The following is a 23,599-nucleotide window of genomic DNA, read 5'->3' as shown; positions in this document are numbered from 1 at the left end:
ATCAGCATTCTGCTGCATCATCCTGGTAATTGGTCAAAAGTGACAAACTCTGAAATGAATTCAGTGCAGACGCATACGGTGTCCACAAACAGAGTGCTGGCACAACATTTGAGAAAAACATCTGTACTTACATGGTTTCTTTGGACATTTTTGGCATTTATGGAAACCCCAGGAAGTCCCAATGGTCCCACAGCACTGCTCCTGCTTAGTGAGACCTGGTAGAGCTTTCCCACACTAAAACATACAGACAGATTAGGAGAGAACCAAAGGGATTGGATAGAATAGTACACAACATGTTTTTGTATTCTGTCTGATCTCCAGATGTCAAACACAAATCTACCTTTAATCAGATGGCCACGAATGCAGATGAGAACACAAATTTCCATTTAACCTCCACAAAAGATTTTCATTTCTGGTGTACCACACATTTATTAACCCCATATAATTATACTTTTCTTACTAAGTACAGAGTTAATTTTTTTGATACAAGAGTGGAGCAATGATGACATCAGGAGGAGTTCAGTTGTATGGTGTATCAATGTGTGGAAACAAATAGCTTACTAAATGTATTTTTCCTGTGTTACATGAGCTGAAATGAATCCTGTAGGGATTTCTTTATTGTGTTGGATGGAAACTATGTTTGATGTTAAATGGCCTGTTACAGTGTGCATTATCAATGTCTGTAGCCTGTGAGGGCTATATGTGTTGAGGTCACTGTATCTTAGATTGTTAGTGGACACTGTCTTCTGTCCTTGAGGCACAGAGCAGCAGCAGCAGACAAAACAAACACATAATATAGAAGTCTCTATAGAGTCACAATGTCAGAGCAATAAACCTGTTTCCTTATTTGTAGACTAATGATCATATATGGACATAGAGTAGTTGTGTCACTGTCCTGAGGGCACACAGATGGGCCAGAGAGGACAGTTTCTTCAGCAACATTATGATGTACTGTAGGTGTGTGCAGACTGAGTGCAGAGCAGTGGAGATGGCATCTGCTGGTTCTGAATACAACCTGGTCCAGGCTGATTGGGACGTAGTTTCTGATGAGGAGTTTCTCAAAGCACTTCATCAGAATGGGATAAGGATCACAGGGTTGGAGTAGTTTAGACTAGACAGTGCAGATTAGGTACAGGACGATGGTGGCTGCCTTGAAGCAGGTGAAAACACTCTTTTGACAGTGATATGTTAAAAGCTGGCTCATGAGCTGGCTCAAGACTCACCTGCTTCTCTTGGGTTGCAGTTGGACATTCAACAGTTATTTAGCAGCCAAAATGTTTACCACCTTAGATTAGGGATTGTGGTTGTGCCGCCTGCTGCTGTGGTGCTGTTTGATGTCCACTTGATGGCCCATTATTAATATTATTATCATCATTATTAGTAGTCCTCTGGTCCTAGGTTTCTGGGGACAGGGATGATGGTAGATGTGTCTCCATTAAGATCTGATCTGATCAGCACAGTACTTCAGGGTAGATGGAGAGACAGTCCAGCCTTTTTCTGGAGATTCTGCCTTTGAAAAAGCATTTTGACATCCCTCTCTGGACGCAGAGAGTCAGTAGAACTCGTTCAGGCCGTTGGCATTAAGAAGTGGAGGAACTGTAGTTGGCCTGAGCCCCTTCCAGACTGAAGCAGAGTCATTAGCTGAACTGTACTTTGACTCTTTAAAACTGTCCTCCTGAACTCTTCTTCCTTCCTTTGCCAACCTTAGCTGTCTGAGTTTACCTGTGAACAAGGGTTTGTTGTAACTCACCCTGATGCATGCTGGTACACAGCACTCCTCACAGAGGCTGATGTCAGTAAAGTCCAAACACGCCTGGAGATCCTCCACAGCCTCACTGGTCCACTTCTTTTAAATTCCTTACTACAGGTTTGCAGAGCTTTAGTTTCTGCCTGTACAAGCAGGAATCAGATGGACCATGACGTGGTCAGAGTGGCCCACTGCAGCACGGGGGACTGTGTGAAAAGCACTGTTGATTGTGATGTAACAGTGTTCCAGAATATTCTCTCTGACTGAACTTTTAATAAACTGTCTGTATTTATTTTACCTTTATTAAAATCACAGACAATAACTAGAGAATCCAGGTTTGTTCGCTCCACATGCATTTATCTGCTCCAACCAGAATTAATGAAACAAACTCGCAAAATGATTTCAGTACAGGAGAGCAGTGCTGCTGGATCAGTGTCACATCACTACACCAACAGTATAAAAACAGACCTCCACCTTTTATTTTGCCATAAAGTTCTGTTGCGATCAACTCCATTGAGTGCTACACTGAGATGTTACTAATATTGAGCTGAGATTTCCCGCAGGTACAAGCTGCTACTTTTGAGCAGGGACAGTATGTACATCACATCCATGCCATGACATGACATTTGTCTGTCTGCAAATGGGTATGAATTTAATCACGGAGTGGGGGAGCTGTGGCTCAGGTGGCCGAGTGGGTCATCTAGTAATCGGGGATCACTCGTATGATTCCTGGCTGCCACAGTGAACGAGATACTGAAACTCAGTGCTCAAGTGGTGATGTCAGTGTGTGAGTGTGTGTTGTAGTGCCTCTGCTCTTTATCTCTAAAATATCATTACATTAAAAGACATTTTAATAGTTTTTAAATGGTCTCCTCTACAGTCAATATGTGTTGCTGCTGCTGCATGTAAATACGATGACAGGTCACACTCATAAATGTATTATCACATTAATGTTAATATTCATAAAGTATTCTACAGTATTTTCCCCTGTATTGAAAGGTTCAAGTGATTGCATTGACTCATTCTATCAGTTGCATTGAGCTGACAGTGTACCTGACTCCCTGCAGTCTCCTGGAAGCAGCGACCCAGTGTGTTCTTGGATGTGACAGGCTGGTAGTGGGGGATCTGGTAGTTATGCTGGCTCGGATAAACTATGTTGTAGCCGTGATGCTGGATCTTCTGGCTGCTCTCTGTGTGGTGGTAAGTGTAGCTGGTGGATGAAGGGGAGCCCTGTTGAGGGCCTTTCAGTTGGTGCCCATTGTTGTGGTAACTGTCCAGCTGAGACACCTGGTGGACCTGGACAGAGGCCTCTGGAGGATGTTTGATGTGGATATTGACGATGTTGGGGCTGAACACTGGAGGCACATGGGACAACGTGAGAAATACTGTTATTATATTGCATTATAACAAATAAGAAATATGTTGTGGGTGTATTTTAAGAGGTCACTCCACAAATGTCACTTTTTTGCTCACTGTGATTGTGGTTGGTGGCTCGAGAAGAGCTGTGTGAAGCCTGACAGCACACTGTATTCACATGATCACAGTTTATCACAATTGATTATAAGATGATTTCATTATTTATTTAGCAGCACAGAGGACCAAATGGCTTGCAGCAACAGTCCAACAGGAACAATAAGAACTATTAAGAACATGACTAATAGTAATCATGATAACATGAACCATTATTACTACTGGTGCCGTTCACCCCTTTGTCTCGAAACCCAACCGGTCGTAGATGGTTGTTGAGCTGGGTTCTGCTATATTTTATATTTCTTTCTTTTTTGTTTCTTTGCATTGGCTCCATGTAAAATCCTGAATTTAAAGGTCCAGTGTGTAGAATTTAATTGCATCTAGTTGTACATGCATGAAAACATAGTTATGAATATTATATTCCATGTTTGCCTTATTCTGAAAGTAAAGGCAAAAGATCTTACACACTGCACCTTTAAAATCCTTACTTCCAAAGCTCTTCATGTACAGGCACCATCATGTCTTTAAGGGAATTGTTGTCCAGAATTGCACAGTCTATACTGCTAATGTGGAAAGTGTCATGACATAACTTCTGTTATGATTTGGCTCTATTTAAATACAACTAAATTGAACTGAATTAAAAGACCATGCCAGTGTTTATATCTGTTCTATTGTACTGCTGACCACCCTCCAGAGGAATTTTACATTTCTCACAGTTCTCACTGCTGAGCAATAGTAAAGTGTTACTCTTCTGCCTTTTCCATCCAGATCACAAACCACATTTAGCTTTTAAATCATACCACTGGCATCACAGTTGTGTCTTCCACTCACCAGGACTCTGGCCGTTGCTGTAGGTCAGAGGCAGTGTATGTGTGGAGTGGACCTGAGTTTGGCTGTAGCCACCCGACACCTGCTGGTGCTGTTGGTGTCCATTCTGAACGGGCATCTGGCAGAACTTTCCAGTGAAGCTGGGAGGGCACTGACACTTGTCCCTGGCACTGCACTTGCCGCCATTTATACATGGCAGGTGACACACCACTGAGAAGAGGAATAAAGGACATGTGGTGTTAATGCACTTATGGTCCCACACACGAATAATAATCCATAGGATTTGCCATTATCAATACAACTATGAGAGTATTTGGATTCACATTTGCACATCTGTCAATAATTAGGCTCAAGTACGTCATAGTCAGATTGGGCTGCATCTGGAAGCTAAGGCCCAGGACTCGTAAACATAGCAGTTTAAACTTTTTATACTAAGACAAAAGACAAAATATGAACAGGACAGCATAAGGACAGAAACAATGTCAACAACAATGACAGAACATTTGTGTTGACATGATGATGGTGTATGTGTGTATCTAGGATGAAGTCTGTAAGGTGGCTGGGTGAAAAAGAGCAGGTATACTAAAAGAAGTTATTAGAGAAGAAGCAGCAGAGAATAATAATAATAACAATTCTAAAAACAACAAAAGTCTCCCGACCATACAGAACATCTTTCAACAGTGCCTGAGGAAGCACACAGCATCTTAAATGATCAGAGGAGGCGTTACAGGAACATGGCTGCACACACCACCAGACTGAAGAACAGTTTTTACCACCAGGCCATCAAAGTGACAAATCTCATATTCTAATATGACTGTGTCTGTAAAATATTCACCACCAGCCAGGACCGATACTCTGTGCAACAACCCTGTAGACTTTACTCTACTTTACACTTTACTCTCATAGATACGGCTTTGTGAGACTGTGATATTGTTTTATTATTATGTCAATGAAGTATGAAGTGGAAGGATGATTATATATTCTGGTGGCCATAATGATACATTCTGATGGGCAGATATTCCTAGAATTATTTGCTCCTAATACCCTACCTCTGGACCAAGTTGGTGAAAGCAGGGTATTATTGTGGAAGATACATTAAAGGGCTGTGATGTCTTTTAAGTCCACGTGTCCACAGCTGTTTCAAACAAGAATGGCATTTGTTGACTGGCTAAGAAATGGCATGTCTGAAATCTGAACTGATTTTCAAAGACATTGTCTTGTCTTTGAAAATGTTTAAATCTGAAGGAACCAGGTACAGATGGGTTTGGTTGCAAATAGAAAGTACTGTAGCCTCTAGCTTGTTGCTAACGATGTAGCCTATTGATAAGAGCATGGGTCTGTATGACATTGGTCAGATGTGTTAACTGTTGCTTTACCTGGTCTGTAGTTTTAAAATAAATGCTGCGTTTGTCACTTTAGAGTAACACCAGATAACGTCTGTCTCTTTCTCTCTGCAGCAGAGCTGTGTGATTTCCAGCACAAACTGGAGGAGGACAATAAGGTAGAAATTGTCCACTAGTTAATCGATCATGGAGGGCATCATTCTGATTGTAGATCTACTTCTAATAACTTCAGTACATCTTTACATAGCAACCACACAGTCATCAGAAGCACTTTGGGATTCTTGCACAAGGACACTTCAACTGGACTATGCAAGCCAGGAATTGAACTAATGATCAACTAATCCGATTACTAGACGATCCTCTCTACCACGAGCCACAGATGCCCCACTTCAGTAGTTTAGACATAGAGTCAAAGCGACAGTCAGGACAATCAAAGAGAGTGATAAAGAAGGGGGCTGCTGTCCCAGCAGCATTTGTCTGATTAGCTGGTGAAAAAAACTAATGTAATATAAAACATTTGGTTTATTTCAATATGATATGATAATTATATGTGTGTAATAGTGTACACAATAAAAAGATCCACCCTTCTTTTCATTCAATCATGAATCAAAACTCCTCCCCTCACCGCCTCTCTCATCACGTAAGCATGATAAACAAGATGAGTGTGATTTATTCTGTCTCAGCTCTTTGAGCTCAGTCTGGACTGCAAATAAGCTTTCAGCTTTCCAATTCCTTGGCTCAGGTCTGACTGAGGAAGGAAGGAAAGAAATACTGAAAGCAGGGGAGGTATGAAGCGAGCCTGGACAGGCACATGAGACTGAAGCTGTATTTCTCCACAGTCAGTCAGATCAAGGTGCAAGGTGAATCTGCAATATTCTCTGAAGATCAAAAGATCAACAGTAGGTTAGAAAAGCAATACATATGTCTCTGTTTGACTGTTCTATATTGCCAAGCCACTGTTACTGCAGTAAACCCATGTATAGCACTGTCATGCATGCGAATTACTCACTTCCCAAGAGCTTCTGCCAAGAAGTCTGTCCAAGAGTTTGAGTAGAACCTTTCACATGTTGGAAATATACTCTCCAATCCACTGACAAATCTGGGACAGCCACAATCCTCCATGAAATCAGTTTTCTTTTATATTTAGGTCACAAAGGACCAACAAGGTGATCACGATAGGAAGTGCTGTATTCACTTTACCAGGACAAACAGGAGGCTTCATCATACTTCTGCTTGGTTACTGACGGTGCTCGTTGGCCACCTACCTTGCTACCACAGTGGTATGATGAGCACTAGTGACATGACGGCTGTCAGAAACACGGGTATATAAGTTCAATTAAACTTCAGTTCATTTCCTAAGATCATCATTTGTGTATGTGTGCAGCTTGTGTATGTTATAGCAAATATGGTGACTTCAATCTTTCATAAAGAAGCTCTTTACAAGACGTTCAGTGTCAAGAAACAGATCTGATTCATTAAAGAGGGGGAGCTGGGGGAGCCAGGAATCGAACTTACAACACTCCAATTACTAGACGCAAATGCTAGTGCTAGTTAATATGTTAACTAAGATAAGTAAATGAAACATTATACCTTCTTCAGGTCAGCATGTTAAGTCCAGTTCCCATAATACAGCTACATAATACAATACTACATTAAAGCGTCCACAGCTGTTGCAGAGAAGAATGGCTGTTGACTGACTAGGTAAGAAACGGCAGTCTAAAATCTGAATGTCTTTTTAAATGTTTGTTTTTCCAGAGTAGCCAGTTCAATTTAGTGTCTTGTCTTGAAATGTTCAAAGGCTGTCTCACTGCCATTTGTATTCTGCCAAGGAAACCTTAGTTAGACTGAATTATCAAGAGAACGGCTTAATCCTTTGGACAGGTCATCACCCTAACCTTAACCGGATGGCTTTTTGTCCATGGTTCAAAGTCTCATGTCAAAGTTTGCAGATGCTGATTCTTGAAGCAACATATTGCTGATATTATTATTATTGAACTGCAGCAATTGACATCACTACAAATCCATTTCAGGAAACAGAAGAAAACCATCCCCCCCAGGTCATCCAGAGTTTCTTTTTCTGTTTGAGCTGGTGTTACTCAAATTATACTAATTTGTTCAGCTGAGTCAGACAGGCTCATCTTGTTCCACTATTACCATGTTTCTGCATGTGTCAGAACTGGAAACATTGAACTGCTCCTTGTAAGGACTGAGGCAGGTTCAGACACAGCTCGCTGGGTCTGTGCAACACATTAAAGAACACCCACTCATGTGCTCCATTACACAGGAGCTGTTTCAGGACACCCTCAGGGGCATGTACACTACACATGGGAGCTGCTACCACTTGACACAGAAAACCAATTAAATCATGCTCATTTCTTCTTAACATACATAATGCATTTACTACATGTAAAGCTGTGATCCAAATAAATTGACAGATATTAAGATGGACATTGGTTAGTCAAACTGTGTATACATATTGTACTATGAGGGTGTATTGCACATTCATATACAAGTTACACATTTATAAACCTCCTATGGAACTCAAGATGATGGTTTGTCAGCCAAGAAAAGTTGCCTGTGACTGAACATCTGTGTTTGTCCAGTACAGAGACAGGTTTGAGTCATGGTTACTCTACTTTAAAACAAACTGATGCAGGAGGGCACTGCTAGTTAAGAACATTCAAATGAAATGAATTCCTTCTGGAAACTCCAAAATTGTGTCATTGGTCTTTTCATCTTGTGGAAAGGGCTGCTGATTTATCAGGTCCACATCTGAAATTATCTGATTTCACAAATGATGCTATAAATATGCATAATCAAACCCCTCTACTTGCTGAAGGCCAGCTATGGTAATAGAAATTTTGCTATTGGCATTCTAGAGACATGTGACAGCAAAAAAATTGCAGCAACAATTCTTTATCACTCTCTTTGATTGTCCTGACTGTCGCTTTGACTCTATGTCTAAACTACTGAAGTGGGGCATCTGTGGCTCGTGGTAGAGAGGATCGTCTAGCAATCGGATTAGTTGACCAGCAAACAGATGAACTAAATTCATTTTCTAAATTCAATTTAATTAGATTAATGAACTAAATTCAATTTAAGCTCCTCTCACCACCTGCAGCTGGTGAATATACAGTAAACTATTCATTTTTTTCATAAAGTTGTTGTAAAGAATGAGTCCCTCCATACATCCAGTACATGCAGAGCATCATTAGTATTAGTTTAGACTTAAGTCTGTCAGGACTCGCCTTTCAGCTCTGATTTGTCTGGCTATTCAGCTGCTAAATGCTCCACCTTGTTCATCAGCGAGTTGCTAACTTTGTCGGCCTAATGTTTGGCTAACAGCAGCTAATGTACAGTGACTTTTAAAGGGTTAAAACAGCTGGAGCTGGAAACATGGTAAATGAGAGCAGAGTTTGTAGGCATCAAAGCAAAACAAATTGCTAAAAGCTGCTAAAACTCTCTGTAGATTTGAGGGAAACTGCAGGGTTGGGTGATAACTCATTGGACTCATCACTACAAGTGACCTCTTTTCTTTTACATGGTCATTACATCTATTGTTAACAGTAAAATACTGACTAAGGCGGCTTTAAAGTTTTATTTCATACCATAGACAGGGCGTCATATTATGCAGTTTATTGCACTTTACTATGCTGTCTGCTGTTTACACAGTAAATAAAGAAACACATGGAAACACAAGAAGAAGCGGTTTTTCATTTTCTTTCTAACGGCACAATTTTACCACTTCAGTGTCTCTGTGATTCCCATTAACAGCTTTAATATCACCATTCAACCACTTATTCATATGTGTGTGTGTGTGTGTGTGTGTGTCCTAAAACCATGTAAGCAGAAAGAAAAAAAACAGGGTAACTTACCTACTCTGAAGTTGGGTGCTGTCAGGGTGTCTGTAGCGTGGCCGTTCTCACTGATAATGGTAGTGGTGTTTCCCAGCTCACAGTTGTTGTGACATCTGCCTCCTATGCAGGTTAATTTGCAGATGGTTGGTGTAAAGACTACTTTGATCCTTCCTGTATGGTTGCCCACTGCCAACGAAAACATGCCACAGACCAAAAGGAGGGGGAGGGAAAAAAGACAAACTTTGTTTTTTCTTTGATCCATTAAAAAATGTTAAATGTTAAATCACTTTTCAAGTTCAAGCTTGTCACAATCGACTGGTGAGGCTCCACTCAAAACAACGTCAATAAATCTACTATGCAATTTGGAATTTTGAAAAACTTGTGATGTGTCTCCTCCCTGCACTTATATACTTCCAACTACCACTCTCTATCTGTTCCTCCTCCTTTTGCAGTGCTCCTAAATCCAGTGGCGCCTCTGAAACGTGAGCAGGAATAAAGAAAAAAAAACTGGGAGAGGGAAGTCAGCAAACAGAACTCTGGGATGTCTTCCAAGTCTTCATTATAAGTCTCTGAGAGGTGGCACAGGAGCATACCAAGCTTTATTTCAAAACAGATAAACAGCAGGCATGCCACCTTCTGTCTCTGTGTGATCTTTGCTTTTCTTCTCATTCTTTCTTTCTTCTTGGTCTATTGAGGTTTCACAAACTATGCTCAGAACCTTCAACACCTCAAATAAAAATCTTTTGCTATGAGTTTACACAAAGATGAAGAAGAAGCTTTCAACAGAGACTGAGAGGAAGACAAGATGAGTAAAGAAAACAAACATTTAATATTTCTACCTACTGTACAACATTATCTTATATAGATATTATTTTTGTTATTATACACTTCAGGTATGTCTTTCAACTTGATTCATATCTCTCGATCTTTTGAATATGTCTTCCCTCTGCAGTAGTTCTTGGCATCCCTGTGTCAGGTCCAAACCCCTGTCTCCAGTGCTCAGTTCTTTGTCTGTCAGCTGTTCACACCAGAGAGGGCAGACGCATGGAGTGAAGCCAAGCAGCCAGAGGAATGTTTTATAAACCTGGCAGGCAGGAAAAACCACTGGATAAAACGTCCCAGGCTACCTAAACATTTGCTAATAGGTGCAGAAATTATCTATTAAAGAGGGACCTAATATGATGCTGTGGTTACAACCAAACACCAATGGAAAGGACGTTTTAGAAATGCTGCCAGGACAACATATGGACGTCCAAGATTTAAAGTCTAAACATGGTTTGTCCAATTCCCCTTTAGAATTTGGAAGGAAGAGAGTGGTGAAGTTACTCCGGATGGGGAAAGTAAGTGCTGAGTTTCTCACTTCTATAAAAGAACAACTGGTGGGTGAGTAGTTTGTGTGTCTTTGTGGGGTCTGTCCTCTTTCCTTGGTGGGCAGGCGCTGATATGGAACAGGTTAGACGGAATGTGATTTTGTTGGTCTGTTTCGGTGCATGTGACATTTTTTGAAGAAGGTGCCCTGGGATGAGGAAGGGCATCCCCCCTGGGGAAAAAATGGTCAAAATCATCCCTCTTCTAAAACGGTCATCCCTTCTTCCATCTCTTAAGGCATTTTATCAATGCATGTGAAAATTACTTATATTTAACACTGGAAATAGAATTACCATTCGACATTTAGGGGGGCTTTATGATAATCACTCTATTACCTATGACAGCGGTTTTCAAAGTGTGAGGCGCGCCTCCCTTGGGGGGCGCCAGAGGACTTCAGGGGAGGCGCGGCGGGGGAAAAAATAAAAATATATCTTACAAAGATATGTGTCTCATCACTGTGCGATGAAAACTCGGCGAGCTAGCCCCCAAAGAGTAGCAAAAAAAATGACACAGTATGTCTTATCTTTGTTGTTTTGTGTCAAAAGTTCTATTTCAGCGAAGAAACGCTGCTAATGTCTCTGCTAATGTCTCTGCTAATGTCTCCTTGCAGTCTCTGCTTAGTTTGAATCAGTCAGAAGCTCCTGGTTGTACATAAAGACAAAGGGCTTTGACAGTGAAGTGTGACCTCTTGCTGCGATATACTACCTTTGGGTTTACTTCATTCTGGATCGTCATTGGTGGGTCAAAGGTAAATGTGGGCGGTACTAATAGATTCTCCTGATTCTGATTGGTCGACAGGTGACAGGTGTCAATCATCCACACTCTGTGTTGTTTTAGCCTGAGCAGCACCGCTAGCTGCACCTGCTGCTTCTATTCTTAATACCGCTTTGTTCAAACATCGCGTCGTCTAAAACCGAAGTCTTCTTTTCCTCCCTTAAATTGTGTTTTTTAAGTGAAGATGTTTTTTTAACAAAAATGTGTTTAAATGTATTAAATATGTTTAAAAACACACAAAGATGTTAAAACATACACAAAGTTATTTAAAATGTTTTACAAATATGTTTAAAAAAGATGTGAATGACATAGGTCCATAGTAAGTGGTTATTGTTTCTTTCCGATAAATAGTATTGTCTTTGCAGGCCATGCAACTGAGAATGCAAGTATGAATCAGATGGGTTTTAGGATTTGCCATGTCTAGCAGGTCACCCTAAAATTGACTAGAATGCAGGAAATTGCATCTAAGAAATGCAAAATTTTCTGGGGGAGGAGCCCCAGACCCCCCTGCTGGAAAATATGTCACATAAATGAAAAATTTCACCATCCCCCCTGGTTTCATTTTACAACTCGACTACTGTATATACATAGACATATATACATAAACATATATACATAGACGCCGCATTGAGCGGGTTGGTCGTTGGTCGCGATACGTCAACGGGTCCGCTATATTGGATGTGGCAGATCTGCCCGTAAACTAATACAAGGAAATGGACTGAACTTCATAAAGCGCCTTTCTACAAAGTTCTTCAAGTTAATGTCTCTTAAACACCCATTCACACACACACTAATATATCTGGGAAACAAACAGGCACCAAAAAACAACGTATGTAACTTTTAAAGTGATGATTATAAATGTTTACTCCTTATGTAAGCAGCAAACCAACGTATGTATTTTTCTAATGCTGAGTGTTTACAGCTACTAATGTGTGTAACACTGTTACTGTGATGATAAATATTGAAATATTTATATTTAACATTTAATCTGTGTCTATAATAACCAGATCCTGAAATGTAGACGTGACATGAGGGTTTTCTGAATAAAGAGCATTACACGTGAACATATATACATACATATATACACACACACACGCCACACACAATATTTATCATCACAGTAACAGTGTTACACACATTAGTGGCTGTAAACACTCAGCATTAGAAAAATACATACGTTGGTTTGGTGCTTACATAAGGAGTAAACATTTATAATCATCACTTTAAAAGTTACATACGTTGTTTTTGGTGCCTGTTTGTTTCCCAGATATATTAGTGTGTGTGTGAATGGGTGTATAAGAGACATTAACTTAAAGAACTTTGTAGAAAGGCGCTTTATGAAGTTCAGTCCATTTCCTTGTATTAGTTTACGGACAGACCTGCCATTTCCAATATGGCGGCGACGTCGAAGTACGCTCAATGCAGCGTCTATGTATATTTGTCTATGTATATATGTCTATGTATATATGTCTATGTATATATTTCTATGGTCAGGACAACATAGTTTTTCAGTGCCTTCCATAGGAATATTAGTGTTACACAAAACATTCATATGTTTGTATTCTTTTCCACATCTAGCAATTAAGTAAATAAAAGTACTCATAACACTTGAATGAATCAAGTCACACAGGCACAAGAGGTCACAAAAGTAAACACACGACTTTCTGCACATTTGTTCCACTGACCAATGCTGTTGTTTATTTCTCCAGTGAGGACTGTCTCAATTGAGTTTATGTAATAAAAGTGTAATACCACTCTTGGCACTGTTGTCACTCCACAATCTTTTGCATGTGGAAGAAATAAGAAAAGGCAGATGCAGAAAATAAGTAGAAACGGGTAGAATTACTGCTTCAGTAAGTCAAAGAGACAGTCAGTCTCTCAGCAACTGCTGCTCATAAGGCAGCATTAGACAGACTTAAACTGCACTTTATTGATCCCTTTGGGATGACTCCCTCAAGGAAATTGAATTTCCAGTAGCATACAGACACTTGTATACAAAATAAAGGAAGTATGAAAAAAATACAATATAAGGTAAACAATAAACTCTTAACAGTAAGCAGTATACTCTAACTAAATATATAAAGTAAAATTCAAGTAAAGTAGGATCAGATAAAATAAATGTAGAGAACTGTATGGAGAATGAATATAGATAAAAAATAAATATAGAGGACTGTGTATGGTATGTGTTATTGTACAGTGGATAAATGTAAGTTATATAGTTATAGTTATGTAGTAAGATTGACTTAAATTAGCAGTTAATTAAAATATTGCACTTAAACGATTGATGAGGTTATTGCACAAAGAAAGAAAGAAGAGTGTCCAGATTATTATTGCACAGTGAGTTCTCTTTACTCTATTTCCTCCTCCCCCCAAGTGAGGAGTTGTAGAGCCTGATGGCATGAGGGACAAAGGAGTTCTTGAGTCTGTTTGTCCTACACTTGGGAAGGAGCAGCCTTCCACTAAACAGGCTCCTCTGGTTGCTGGTGACGTGTGCAGGGCGTGGCTGGCATTGTCAATAATGTCCAGCAGTTTGTCCAGTGTCCTCCTCTCTGCCACCGTCACCAGTGAGTCCAGCTTCGTGCCGACAACAGAGCCGGCCCGCCTGATCAGTTTATCCAGTCTGGAAGTCTCCTTCTTAGATGTGCTGCCCCCCCAGCACAACACAGTGTAAAAGAGGACGCTGGCAACCACAGACTGGTAAAACATCCACAGCAGTTTGCTGCAGATATTGAAAGACAGCAGTCTCCTAAGGAAGTACAACCTGCTTTGTGTCTTCACATTCAGGTGGCTGGTGTGTGTTGTCCAGTCCAGTTTATTATCCAGCCACAGCCCGAGGTATTTGTAGTAGTCCACAGCCTCCACCTCAGCTCCCCCTAACAGGACTGGTCGCGGTCTTGGTCTGGACCTCCCAAAGTCAATGACCACCTCCTTCGTCTTAGAGGTGTTGAGCTGTAGGTAGTTAGTCTGGCACCATGCAGTAAAGTCCCTCACCAGACTCTGATACTCCTCCTGTCTGTCATCCCTGATGCACCCAACGATGGCTGTGTCATCGGCGTACTTCTGTGTGTGACACAGCTCCGAGTTGTAACAAAAGTCTGCGGTGTACAGGGTGAAGAGAAGAGGGGCCAGCACTGTGCCCTGGGGGGCTCCAGTGCTGCTGACCACAGTGTCAGACATGATGTTCTTCAGCCTGACGTACTGTGGCCTGTCAGTGAGGTAGTCGGAGATCCAGTCCACCAGGTGTCCGGGCCTGCTGCTGTCCTGGCTCGAGCTTCCTCAGCTGTCCTCTGACCTGGTCCGTGGTGATGTGAGGCAGGGATTGTGTTAGGGTGGGGAAGGAGGAGGGGGGTGTTGTGGTGTCTGGAGGGAGGTGTGAGGAGGGAAGAAGGAGAGATGGACTGGTTGAACCTGTTAAAGAAGTTATTCAGCTTGTTCGCCCTCTCCATTGTCCCCCGTGTGGCTCTGGTCTTTGTGTTGTGACCTGTGATGGTCCTCACACCTTCCCAGGCCTCCCGCATGTTGTTCTTCCTCAGCTTCTGCTCCACCTTTCTCCTGTAGCTATCCTTGGCTCACACAGCGTTTCACCTCCTGCTGTGCTGCCTTCATGGCCTCCCTGTCCCAGCTCCTGAAGGCAGCCTTCTTCTTGTTGAGGACAGCCTTGACTTCCCACGTTACCCATGGCTTGTTATTAGGGTAACAGCGGACAGTGTTGGCAGGGGAGACCACATCTGCGCAGATGTTTGGGTACTCCGTCAGACAGTGTGTCATCCTCTCAATGTCCTCACCATGCGGACTGATGAGCACATCCCAGGCTGTGGTGTTGTAACAGTCTCTGAGGGCCCTTTCCATTTCAGGGGACCACCTCCTGATGGTGCGAGTTGTAACCGGCCGTTTTTGGACCAGGGGCATGTACAGTGGCTGTAGGTGAACCAGGTTGTGATCAGACTTCCCAAGTTGGGAAAGGGGAGTCACTCTGTATGCATCCCTCGCATTAGCATACAGGAGATCAATTGTCCTGTTGTTTCTGGTAGGACAGTCTACAACCTGGTGAAAAACAGCCAAAGTAGAGTCCAAATGTACATGATTAAAGTCACTAGAGATAATCATAAATGCCTCAGGGTGCTGTGTCTGCAGCCTTGCTGTAACAGAGTGGATCTTCTCACATGCATTGGCTGTGTCCGCTCTCAGGGGGATGTAAACACAGACGGTGATCACGTGACTAAACTCCCTCGGCAGATAATATGGCCACAGGCTAACAGCTAGCAGTCAAGGTCCCAGCAACATGAGACTGTCTTCACAGAGATATGACCTGGTTTACACCAGCGGTTGTTGATGAGTCCCCCACCTTTACTTTTTTCCGCTTGCTTCAGTGTCTCTGTCGGCTCTCATGGCAGGTAATCCCGGCAGGTCCACATTAGCGTCTGGTATGAGGTGGTTTAGCCATGTCTCCATAAAGATGAACAAGCTGTTCTCACAGTAGATCTGTGAGAGCAAAGGTGTCCAAAGGTGCCGGACATACACCACAAGAAGTACAGGAGACATATGGCCAAACAACGCCTGATAGCTAAAATGCCTACTTGGTATGTCATGGCTGGATATGCTTTAAAAACCACAAATTCTGGTGGCGTGTTTAGCTCAGTTGGTAGAGCAGCCGCTCCATGTACAAAAGCTCAGTCCTTGCTGCAGAAGCCCAGGGTTTAAATCTGACCTGTGGCTCTTTCCTGCATGTCATTCCTGTCACTCTTCAGCTGTCTCTATTGAAATAAAGCTTGAAAAAGCCCAAAATAATCTTTAAAATAATAATAATAATAAAAAACACAAATTCTCTTCACATGAAAGTCATGCAAAATATTGTTTTCTGACAGTTGCTTTCATGCAGCCCCATACTCTTAACAGTCATAACAACCATCCAATCATAGCATATTAAAACTACCTTCACATGGCTTTGAGAAGTAGGTCTTTGGCCACAGCAGTGAGAACACATTTCTGAAGCCTCCCTCCCTCCTTTGGCTTCACTTTTACGTCTCTGTAAGTATTTATACGTTGCTGGCAGGTTTCTTTGGTTGTGTTGAGCACATGGAAAGGGAGTCAGGAGAGCATCTCAGACACAACACAGACATCAATCAACTTGAAGGATGAAAATGTTGAGCGTGAGACTCATCCAGGCTTCAGAGAGGCTGCAGAGTGTAGCAGTGAGGAATGATCGCATAGATACAGAAGTCAAGGGGTTAATTTCTTTCTTTCTGAAGTTTTCTATTGGATGACACAGCCTTTATATGATCCATGTAAGGGAAAAGTGAAAAAGTGCAGAGGCCTGCAAAGGTGCAGTCAGTCAGGCCTGACTAAGAATGCATTTGGGTCATTTGGTTGTTTTCACACCTCATGGTCAGCTTGTGGCCTACAACAAGGTCATTGGCACTTAAGTCCAGCTGAAGGATGTTTGACCTTTCAAATTAATCGATGATCCTCTCTGCCCCAGCCTTCAATCAGGGGAAAGACAACTAACATTTGTCTGAGGCTCTTTTGGCAGAGGGGAGACGGAATAACTTTTCCAGATGTGGCACCAAAGCCAGTTGCTGACAGTCTGTCTGTCATGTGGGACAAGGCTGACAGAAAAGCTGCAGGCTTCCTGTTTTAGAAGAGCAAACACTTGTGATTCTTTCACAGGGACTTCATGCAGGAAATCAGCCGCGGAATTCACATTTAGACTCAGGGGCATCGAGTGCCTGTAGGTGAACAACTCATACAACGACATACGACTCTACTTTGATAGGATCACTTCCTGCAGTTCACATGTTTGACATAATTCTCAACAATGCCCATTTTTACAACACATATTCACTGAGAATTGATTTAACAGAGAATTAAATTAAAAATGATTTCAACTTGTGTATTTATTTTAGAATGAACATTTAAACTGACCACAGTTGACCAACATAACATATTAAATCTCTGATCAGAAAAACATCAAGAACAAGCTAAGTGAACAGTTTGGTTAACTGCTCGGTGAGATAAAGAAAGACTGATGAAGATCATGAGTTTAGTTGGAGAAAATGAAGTAGGTGGGGATGCAGGTATTTTTTTCACCTGTATGTTATGCTGAGTTATTTGATTTCTTTTGTAGGTTATGATGAAGTCCTTTATTTCATGGACTCCATTATGAGTACAGGTGAGACATAAAAGTAGGGAAAGAGAGGTAAGAGGAGAGGCACTGGATGTTGGGCTATTCGGGGGCGTTCTTGAAGCATTTTATTAAATGTAATTTGACATCTAGAAGTGTGTACAAATATGTATCTAAAGCATATGCAGCTAAATATCACCCTGCAGCACCAAATAAAACTCACACAATCCAAAGGGAAACATGATATACACATACAGTACCACACACATGCACAAAAAAATACATCACATCTGCTCCAGTACTGTGAGGACATGGAGAGAATGTGGAGCTCTCAGTTGGTCAGTAACAGGATTTGTTCAAATTGCAGCTCAAGCGGTAATGGCATAAAGACTTAAGCATTGCCGGCTGCTTGAGGCTGTCGAAAATGAATTATTAGTCTCATTTTCAATGGGAAATTTCATACAGGCCTCCCTGCCGGTGCGAGTAAGGATGAAAGAGAAAGAATAAAATAACTGTGTCGTTGGGGGGAGGACCCCTCAATTTGTTGAAACAACAAGTGGATGGATAGAAATGTGGTAGGATGTCTATAGCAGAGCCTCTGAATACCTGTTATCTGCCACCCCACCATTCAACAGCCTCCCACAGAAGACTTCCATTTACAGTTTTAAGCGGAACCTACTGCTAAATGGTTGCTGACTTGCAAAAGCATGGACAGACCACCAGAGACCCAGAGGCGTTCAATGTATTACTTCCATGTGTATTATGTGTATTTATAGTCAAATGTCAGATGCCTAACTACATGTCCTCTCACCTACAGCTATATAAGGCTCCTGTGACGGGTCCAACTAGCTACAGGTCTGGTCAGCTTACTTCTTTTCAACTCCACACCCTAATTTATTTATTTATTTTCAAGTTTCAAGTTTCAAACCTGTAGTCTTAGAGAGTCTGTAGACAGCACTGGTTGGCTGGCCATTAACCAGATTACACATAGCTCACTCTGGAGCCATAAGAGGCTGCTATGCAACTTTTTTTCACATATGCATTAGTACTGATGCACATTAAGTGTGTTCAGTGTTTTAGTGGTTGGAAGAACAGCAGCATTATTTGTGCACATTTAGTGGTCACATTTAAGGAGTGTTCTGAGTTTGATGCTCTATGTGCTGAGACCAATCTGCAATCTGTCCCTGATTCCAGATGGAGGTCTGCTTATTTGATTGAAGCACTTATTGAACTGTGTGCATAGTTTATATGCAGTGCACTGTGATCTCCAAGTAAAGTTATGAAGTACAAGCTGCTTTTTTTCCACTCACATCCTCTTCTTTAACCACATGGCAGTGTTTGGTCTGTCAGATTTCACCAGTAAAAATATGATCTGTAGGGAGACTTACTCACCATGGATGGGGTTGTGTCCCACTGTTAGGGGAATCGGCCTCTCGGGTTGGGACTGGACATGTGTCTGTGTGTGCGTAGTGTGTGTGTGGTAGTATTTGGGCTTTATAACATACTGCTGGCTCTGTGCTGGGTGCATGGCCACAGGCCGGATCCTGGAAGGAGAGAACATTATCAGTTATCAAAAAGCATACATAAAAAGATATTTTTGAACATGAAATGGTGACAAAACGTTTTATATGAACGTGACAAAATGACAAAGACATCAAAATAATTCATGTTTTCCATGTAGACATTAACAGTAGTCAATCAGAATCTATGTTGTCAACACTTCATGGCGAAGTTGACCAAAGGGACGATCTCTTAAAGGCTGTTGTATTCCTTTAAATCTGTGCTTTAAATATCAGAGCAGGTGTATTCCTGACAGAGCTGTAGAGAACAGCACCTTTCTGACTTCTGTGATTCAACGTGGATTTACTCTTTGGAGTGTGTGATTATCTGCCAGCAGCAGGCTGTTAATGCTGTTAATACTGTTAATGATAAATGTTAGCTTTTTTATAGAAATAAAAGAAAGTTTCAGTTTCTGAAACTAATCTCATATTTCCACTACACATTATGGCTCAACTTGACTCTACTCCCTTTTGGTATCTCTGCTTGGTTTCCACTGTAGATAGTACTTTGGATAGTACCCCTTCAAGTAGGCGGAGCTGATCATCAGAGTGACGCAGTTGGGAAACAACCAGGAAAAAAACACACTAAAGCCTAACCTTGGTCTCGAAGAGCTGCAGTCTTTATTCACTGACAAATTCTAACTGATACTGTCGACTACATTTACCATCTGAGTGACAACTTCACTGCTCTTTTTTTCCTCTGCACCACTCACATTCATCTCTCTATCTCTCTATAAGCTGCTGATGGTGACTATACATCATTAACTTTACTGACATAATCTGAGTGAAAAAACTGTGGTCACTAATGCTGCTAGCTTGGCTATTTAAAAATGCATGCTTCGTGCAGGATCCCTCCACCACCAGACCAATCAGTGGTCTAACAAGTGTGACAGCAGGAAGTGAAGTCAAGAAGGCACTGACTTTTCTGGAGTTGACATGAGATATTGGTGTGGTGTCACTGAGTGATTCACTTCGTTACAACAATATATCTGACTCCAAAGTTTAAAAAATGTGGACTTGAATCCACACAAACAAAATCACAAGTTTTTAAATGTTTCATCCAGCTTAGCTGGTAACACAAGATGAAATCCACTTGAATATCTGCTGTTCCTCAATCACAGGCACACAGCACACTGCTTACTGCAGGGCTGTTGAGGCCACGCCCCCTACCTGCACAGGTGATTTCTGTACCTGGACCACACTTTAGAGCCCAGAGCACACAGAGACTATTGAAGACACACATTTGAGCTTGTGCACTACATAATATTGTTCAATAGAATAATTCAAACTAGATAAAGTTCTACTTACAAATAAATCTGTAGAAATGTTTTTTAATTGTTTTATTTTGCATGTCTGCTTATGACAAAACAAAATGTTTAGATTTATGTTTGGATATGATACACTTTGTTTCAATTACCATAAATTTTCCATAAATTTCCCGAATTCCCATGGAGTTTCCGATTTGGAATATTTCCAAAAATTTCCAAAAACCCTTTTGCAAGCCTAGTAGAGACTGATTCAGACAGACGTTGACTCAACACATTACAATCAATGCAACACGATTAAAATGTTGCTGCTTTAGTTTACAGACAGTGTGTCATAAACCTTTTATTTCAGCTCCATGGAACAGATGGCACTGAAAAGAGAGTGACAGAGCTGTATATAGTAAAGATGTCTGGTTTAGAATTTAGTGATTCAGTACAAGTTATCTTGTGAGACACTGCTCACTATAAAACAGGGACAGCGGAAGGTAAAGCAAAGTGTTTTTCTATGCTCTTACTCCTAGCCTGCAACTGCTGCTTTCTGAGGGAGTCATCCAGTCTCATTGTATTTTAAACTGCAGCACTAAATGTGGCCTGAGAGGATTCTGCAATGTTACAGCACAGTAAGACAAGATAGGCAAAGGTTAAACTAAAAGATCTCAATTACATCTAATCGCAATGCAATCAATGGTACAGAGCGAGTCTACTACAAGTCACTGAACATTTTATCAGTACATGATGCTGCCTGACAGTATAGACAGTAGTCAGCATAGTGCATTTGAAGTCAGGAAGTGGTTCAGGTATGGCTTGATTCCTCAGGAATCCCCAAACGGAAGGCAAACTGTATGTTACCCCCAAGCTGCACTTAATATGTAAACTGGAGAGTGGAGAAGCGGGTTATGGTAGTGTCTAGGCGATATGGCTTGTAAATTATATCTTAATATTTTAGACTGTGCTGCGATACAACATATATCAAGAGCCACAGCTCCATTGAGCCATGTATTCCTATAGGTCTCAGTAGTAATGGCTTCATGAGCTTCTTTGATAACATAATAAACTTTTAGAGACAAAGTATATCAGCTCTTGCCCTCAACAGGCACTGATTCATCTTCAGACATAGGAAGCTTAGAAGCAGCTGTAAAACCTGATATATATTTAGACAGTTTTTTTTCTCATTGACCTTCATCAAATAACTTTAATGATTTCTTTGTCTAAACCTGTCTCTTAGACCCCATCCCAACCAGGCTGCTCAAGACTAACCTCTAGTTAGTCATTCTTTATTGGATATGATTAATCTGTCTTTATTATCAGGATATGTACCACAGTCCTTTAAGGTAGCTGTAATTAAACCTCTTCTTAAAAAGCCCACTCTAGATCCAGAGGTCTTAGCCAACTACAGACCGATATCAAACCTTCCCTTTCTGTCTAAGATACTTGAGAAAGCTGTAGCCAATCAGCTGTGTGACTTTCTCCATAACAGAAGTTTATTTAGTCCACCACGGTAAAAATAAACAGAAAGTGATAGCCTTGTAAATAGCTCTGCCATGACCCTGTAATGTCTTAAATAGCTATTCTGTTTTGGTTATGAAACTATGCATAGTGTAAGTGAATCTCCTTTAATTCTCCTACATGAATTATATAAAGTCATAAAATCATCCTCTGGTAGAAGCTCATAGACAGTCTGTTATAATTATTAGTGAAATTGTGCTCACGACTGCCAATTTTACGCTTTAAAAAGCTACACAGAGTTTCTGTTCTCACTCTCTAAAAAGGGACATTATGCTACATGATGTTTCTATACAATGCACAGTGAGGACAATTAAACAAATATGGACAACAGCAAGTGCAACCAGCAGACAGCAGGCAGAATGAAAACAAACCTGGTGAACCAGCACTGAAGCTTTGATTCAGCCTTTTGATGTCCAAACGTCAGGTACCCATGCTCAAGTGAAGACAGACTAAGTAATAAGGTTAAAAAAATAATTACTTTAGTTACAAGTTAGTTAATAAAACACTGAGTTGGTAGGGTACTAAATGTGTTAAGATGAGTTAAGATCTGAGCTCAGTTCATCTAGTTCAACTTTAAATCAATCGCTGTTTTATCATTAAACCAACATTGAAACAACATTAATTAAACCAATCTCCAGATAGCAGACCAATGATTGATTCGACGTTATCAAGTCTGAATATTCAACCTCAACAAAAGCGATGATTCTGATGGAATTTCAACATTGAATCAATGTTGCCATGCTACCTGGCATTAGAGATTATGTAAAGTAGACTAATAAATTCAGCCTTTTAATTAACATCCTTTACATTTGAATTTGACCAAAAAACCCTGGGCTTGACTTGAAAGTGGTAAATGATATATGAAATGTATATACTTTCTGCTGTGTCAGGTACAACAGCTATGGAAGAGGATTAGGGCCACAAAAACTTTTTTTTTTTAATTCTGACTTTTAAACAAAAAAACAAATTGTTGGAACCAGTTGTCGGTTTTTGTGGCAGTGGCCACTGCCTTGGCAGTGTCTGTGGCAGTTACCACTGCCCTGCCACGGCAAGTGCTGCTGTTTTGGCATTTGTGTTTAGTTTGTCATTAACAGTTGTCAGTGTGTTGTATTTGATTTGCTGGAAATAGCATTTCCATTACATGATTTCTGCTTTAATTTGCAAGGTTTTCTTAATTAATCTCTGAACCGCTGCAGTTGGGCGATTAATTAAGAAAACCTTGCAAATTAAAGCAGAAATCACGTAATGGAAATACTTCTTCGAGCGAGTCAAATAAAACACTGACGACTGTTTTTATAAAATGGTGGGTAGCTGCCACTGAAATGCCGCAACATTTGCCGCTGTGCTGCTGTCGTTATAGGCATGTGCAAGTGAAATACCTTTACTTTATGAAAGTTAGTAGTTATCAGCGGCAGGTTAAGAGGTTATGAATGTCATTCTGCAGCAAACTGTTGCTGGGAAGGAAACACACAGACAGCTACTAATACACCCCCACTATTATACAATGCGACAACAGCACCAACGCCTGCCCTAGACACCGCCAAGGCAGTGTCAGGCTGCCTCACACACCAGCACCTGCCGCAGCAGGTCAGTGGCAGCTGAGACTGCCACCAGCAGCGGTTGGGAGATTATTTAAGAAAACTTTGCAAATTAAAGCAGAAATCACGTAATGGAAATACTACTTCAAGCTGTGGTAAACGCCCTAAACACCGCCAAGGCAGTGGCTGCTGCCACAGAATTTAAAAGTCAGAATTCTAAGAA

At 41.1% G+C, this 23,599-nt stretch overlaps 1 protein-coding gene across 4 annotated transcripts in view; it reads right to left on the bottom strand.

Moving 5' to 3' along the window:
* Positions 1-23,599, bottom strand: part of ltbp1 (latent transforming growth factor beta binding protein 1) — a 101,659-nt gene that overhangs the window by 56,341 nt on the left and 21,719 nt on the right. For all 4 annotated transcript variants that reach the window (XM_019267704.2, XM_019267711.2, XM_019267718.2 and 1 more), the window contains exons 4-8: positions 18,901-19,052; positions 9,264-9,431; positions 4,049-4,255; positions 2,801-3,102; positions 132-234 (exon numbers count right to left, since the gene is read on the bottom strand). In XM_019267704.2, the coding sequence (XP_019123249.1) occupies positions 132-234; positions 2,801-3,102; positions 4,049-4,255; positions 9,264-9,431; positions 18,901-19,052 (932 nt within the window). The remainder of the gene's footprint in view (positions 1-131; positions 235-2,800; positions 3,103-4,048; positions 4,256-9,263; positions 9,432-18,900; positions 19,053-23,599) is intronic.

The sequence above is a fragment of the Larimichthys crocea genome, chromosome I (assembly GCF_000972845.2).
Source record: "Larimichthys crocea isolate SSNF chromosome I, L_crocea_2.0, whole genome shotgun sequence".
NCBI classification, from domain to species: Eukaryota; Metazoa; Chordata; class Actinopteri; family Sciaenidae; genus Larimichthys; species Larimichthys crocea.
Note: the sequence above shows the minus strand (reverse complement) of the source record. Positions and strands in the feature narration are given on the sequence as shown.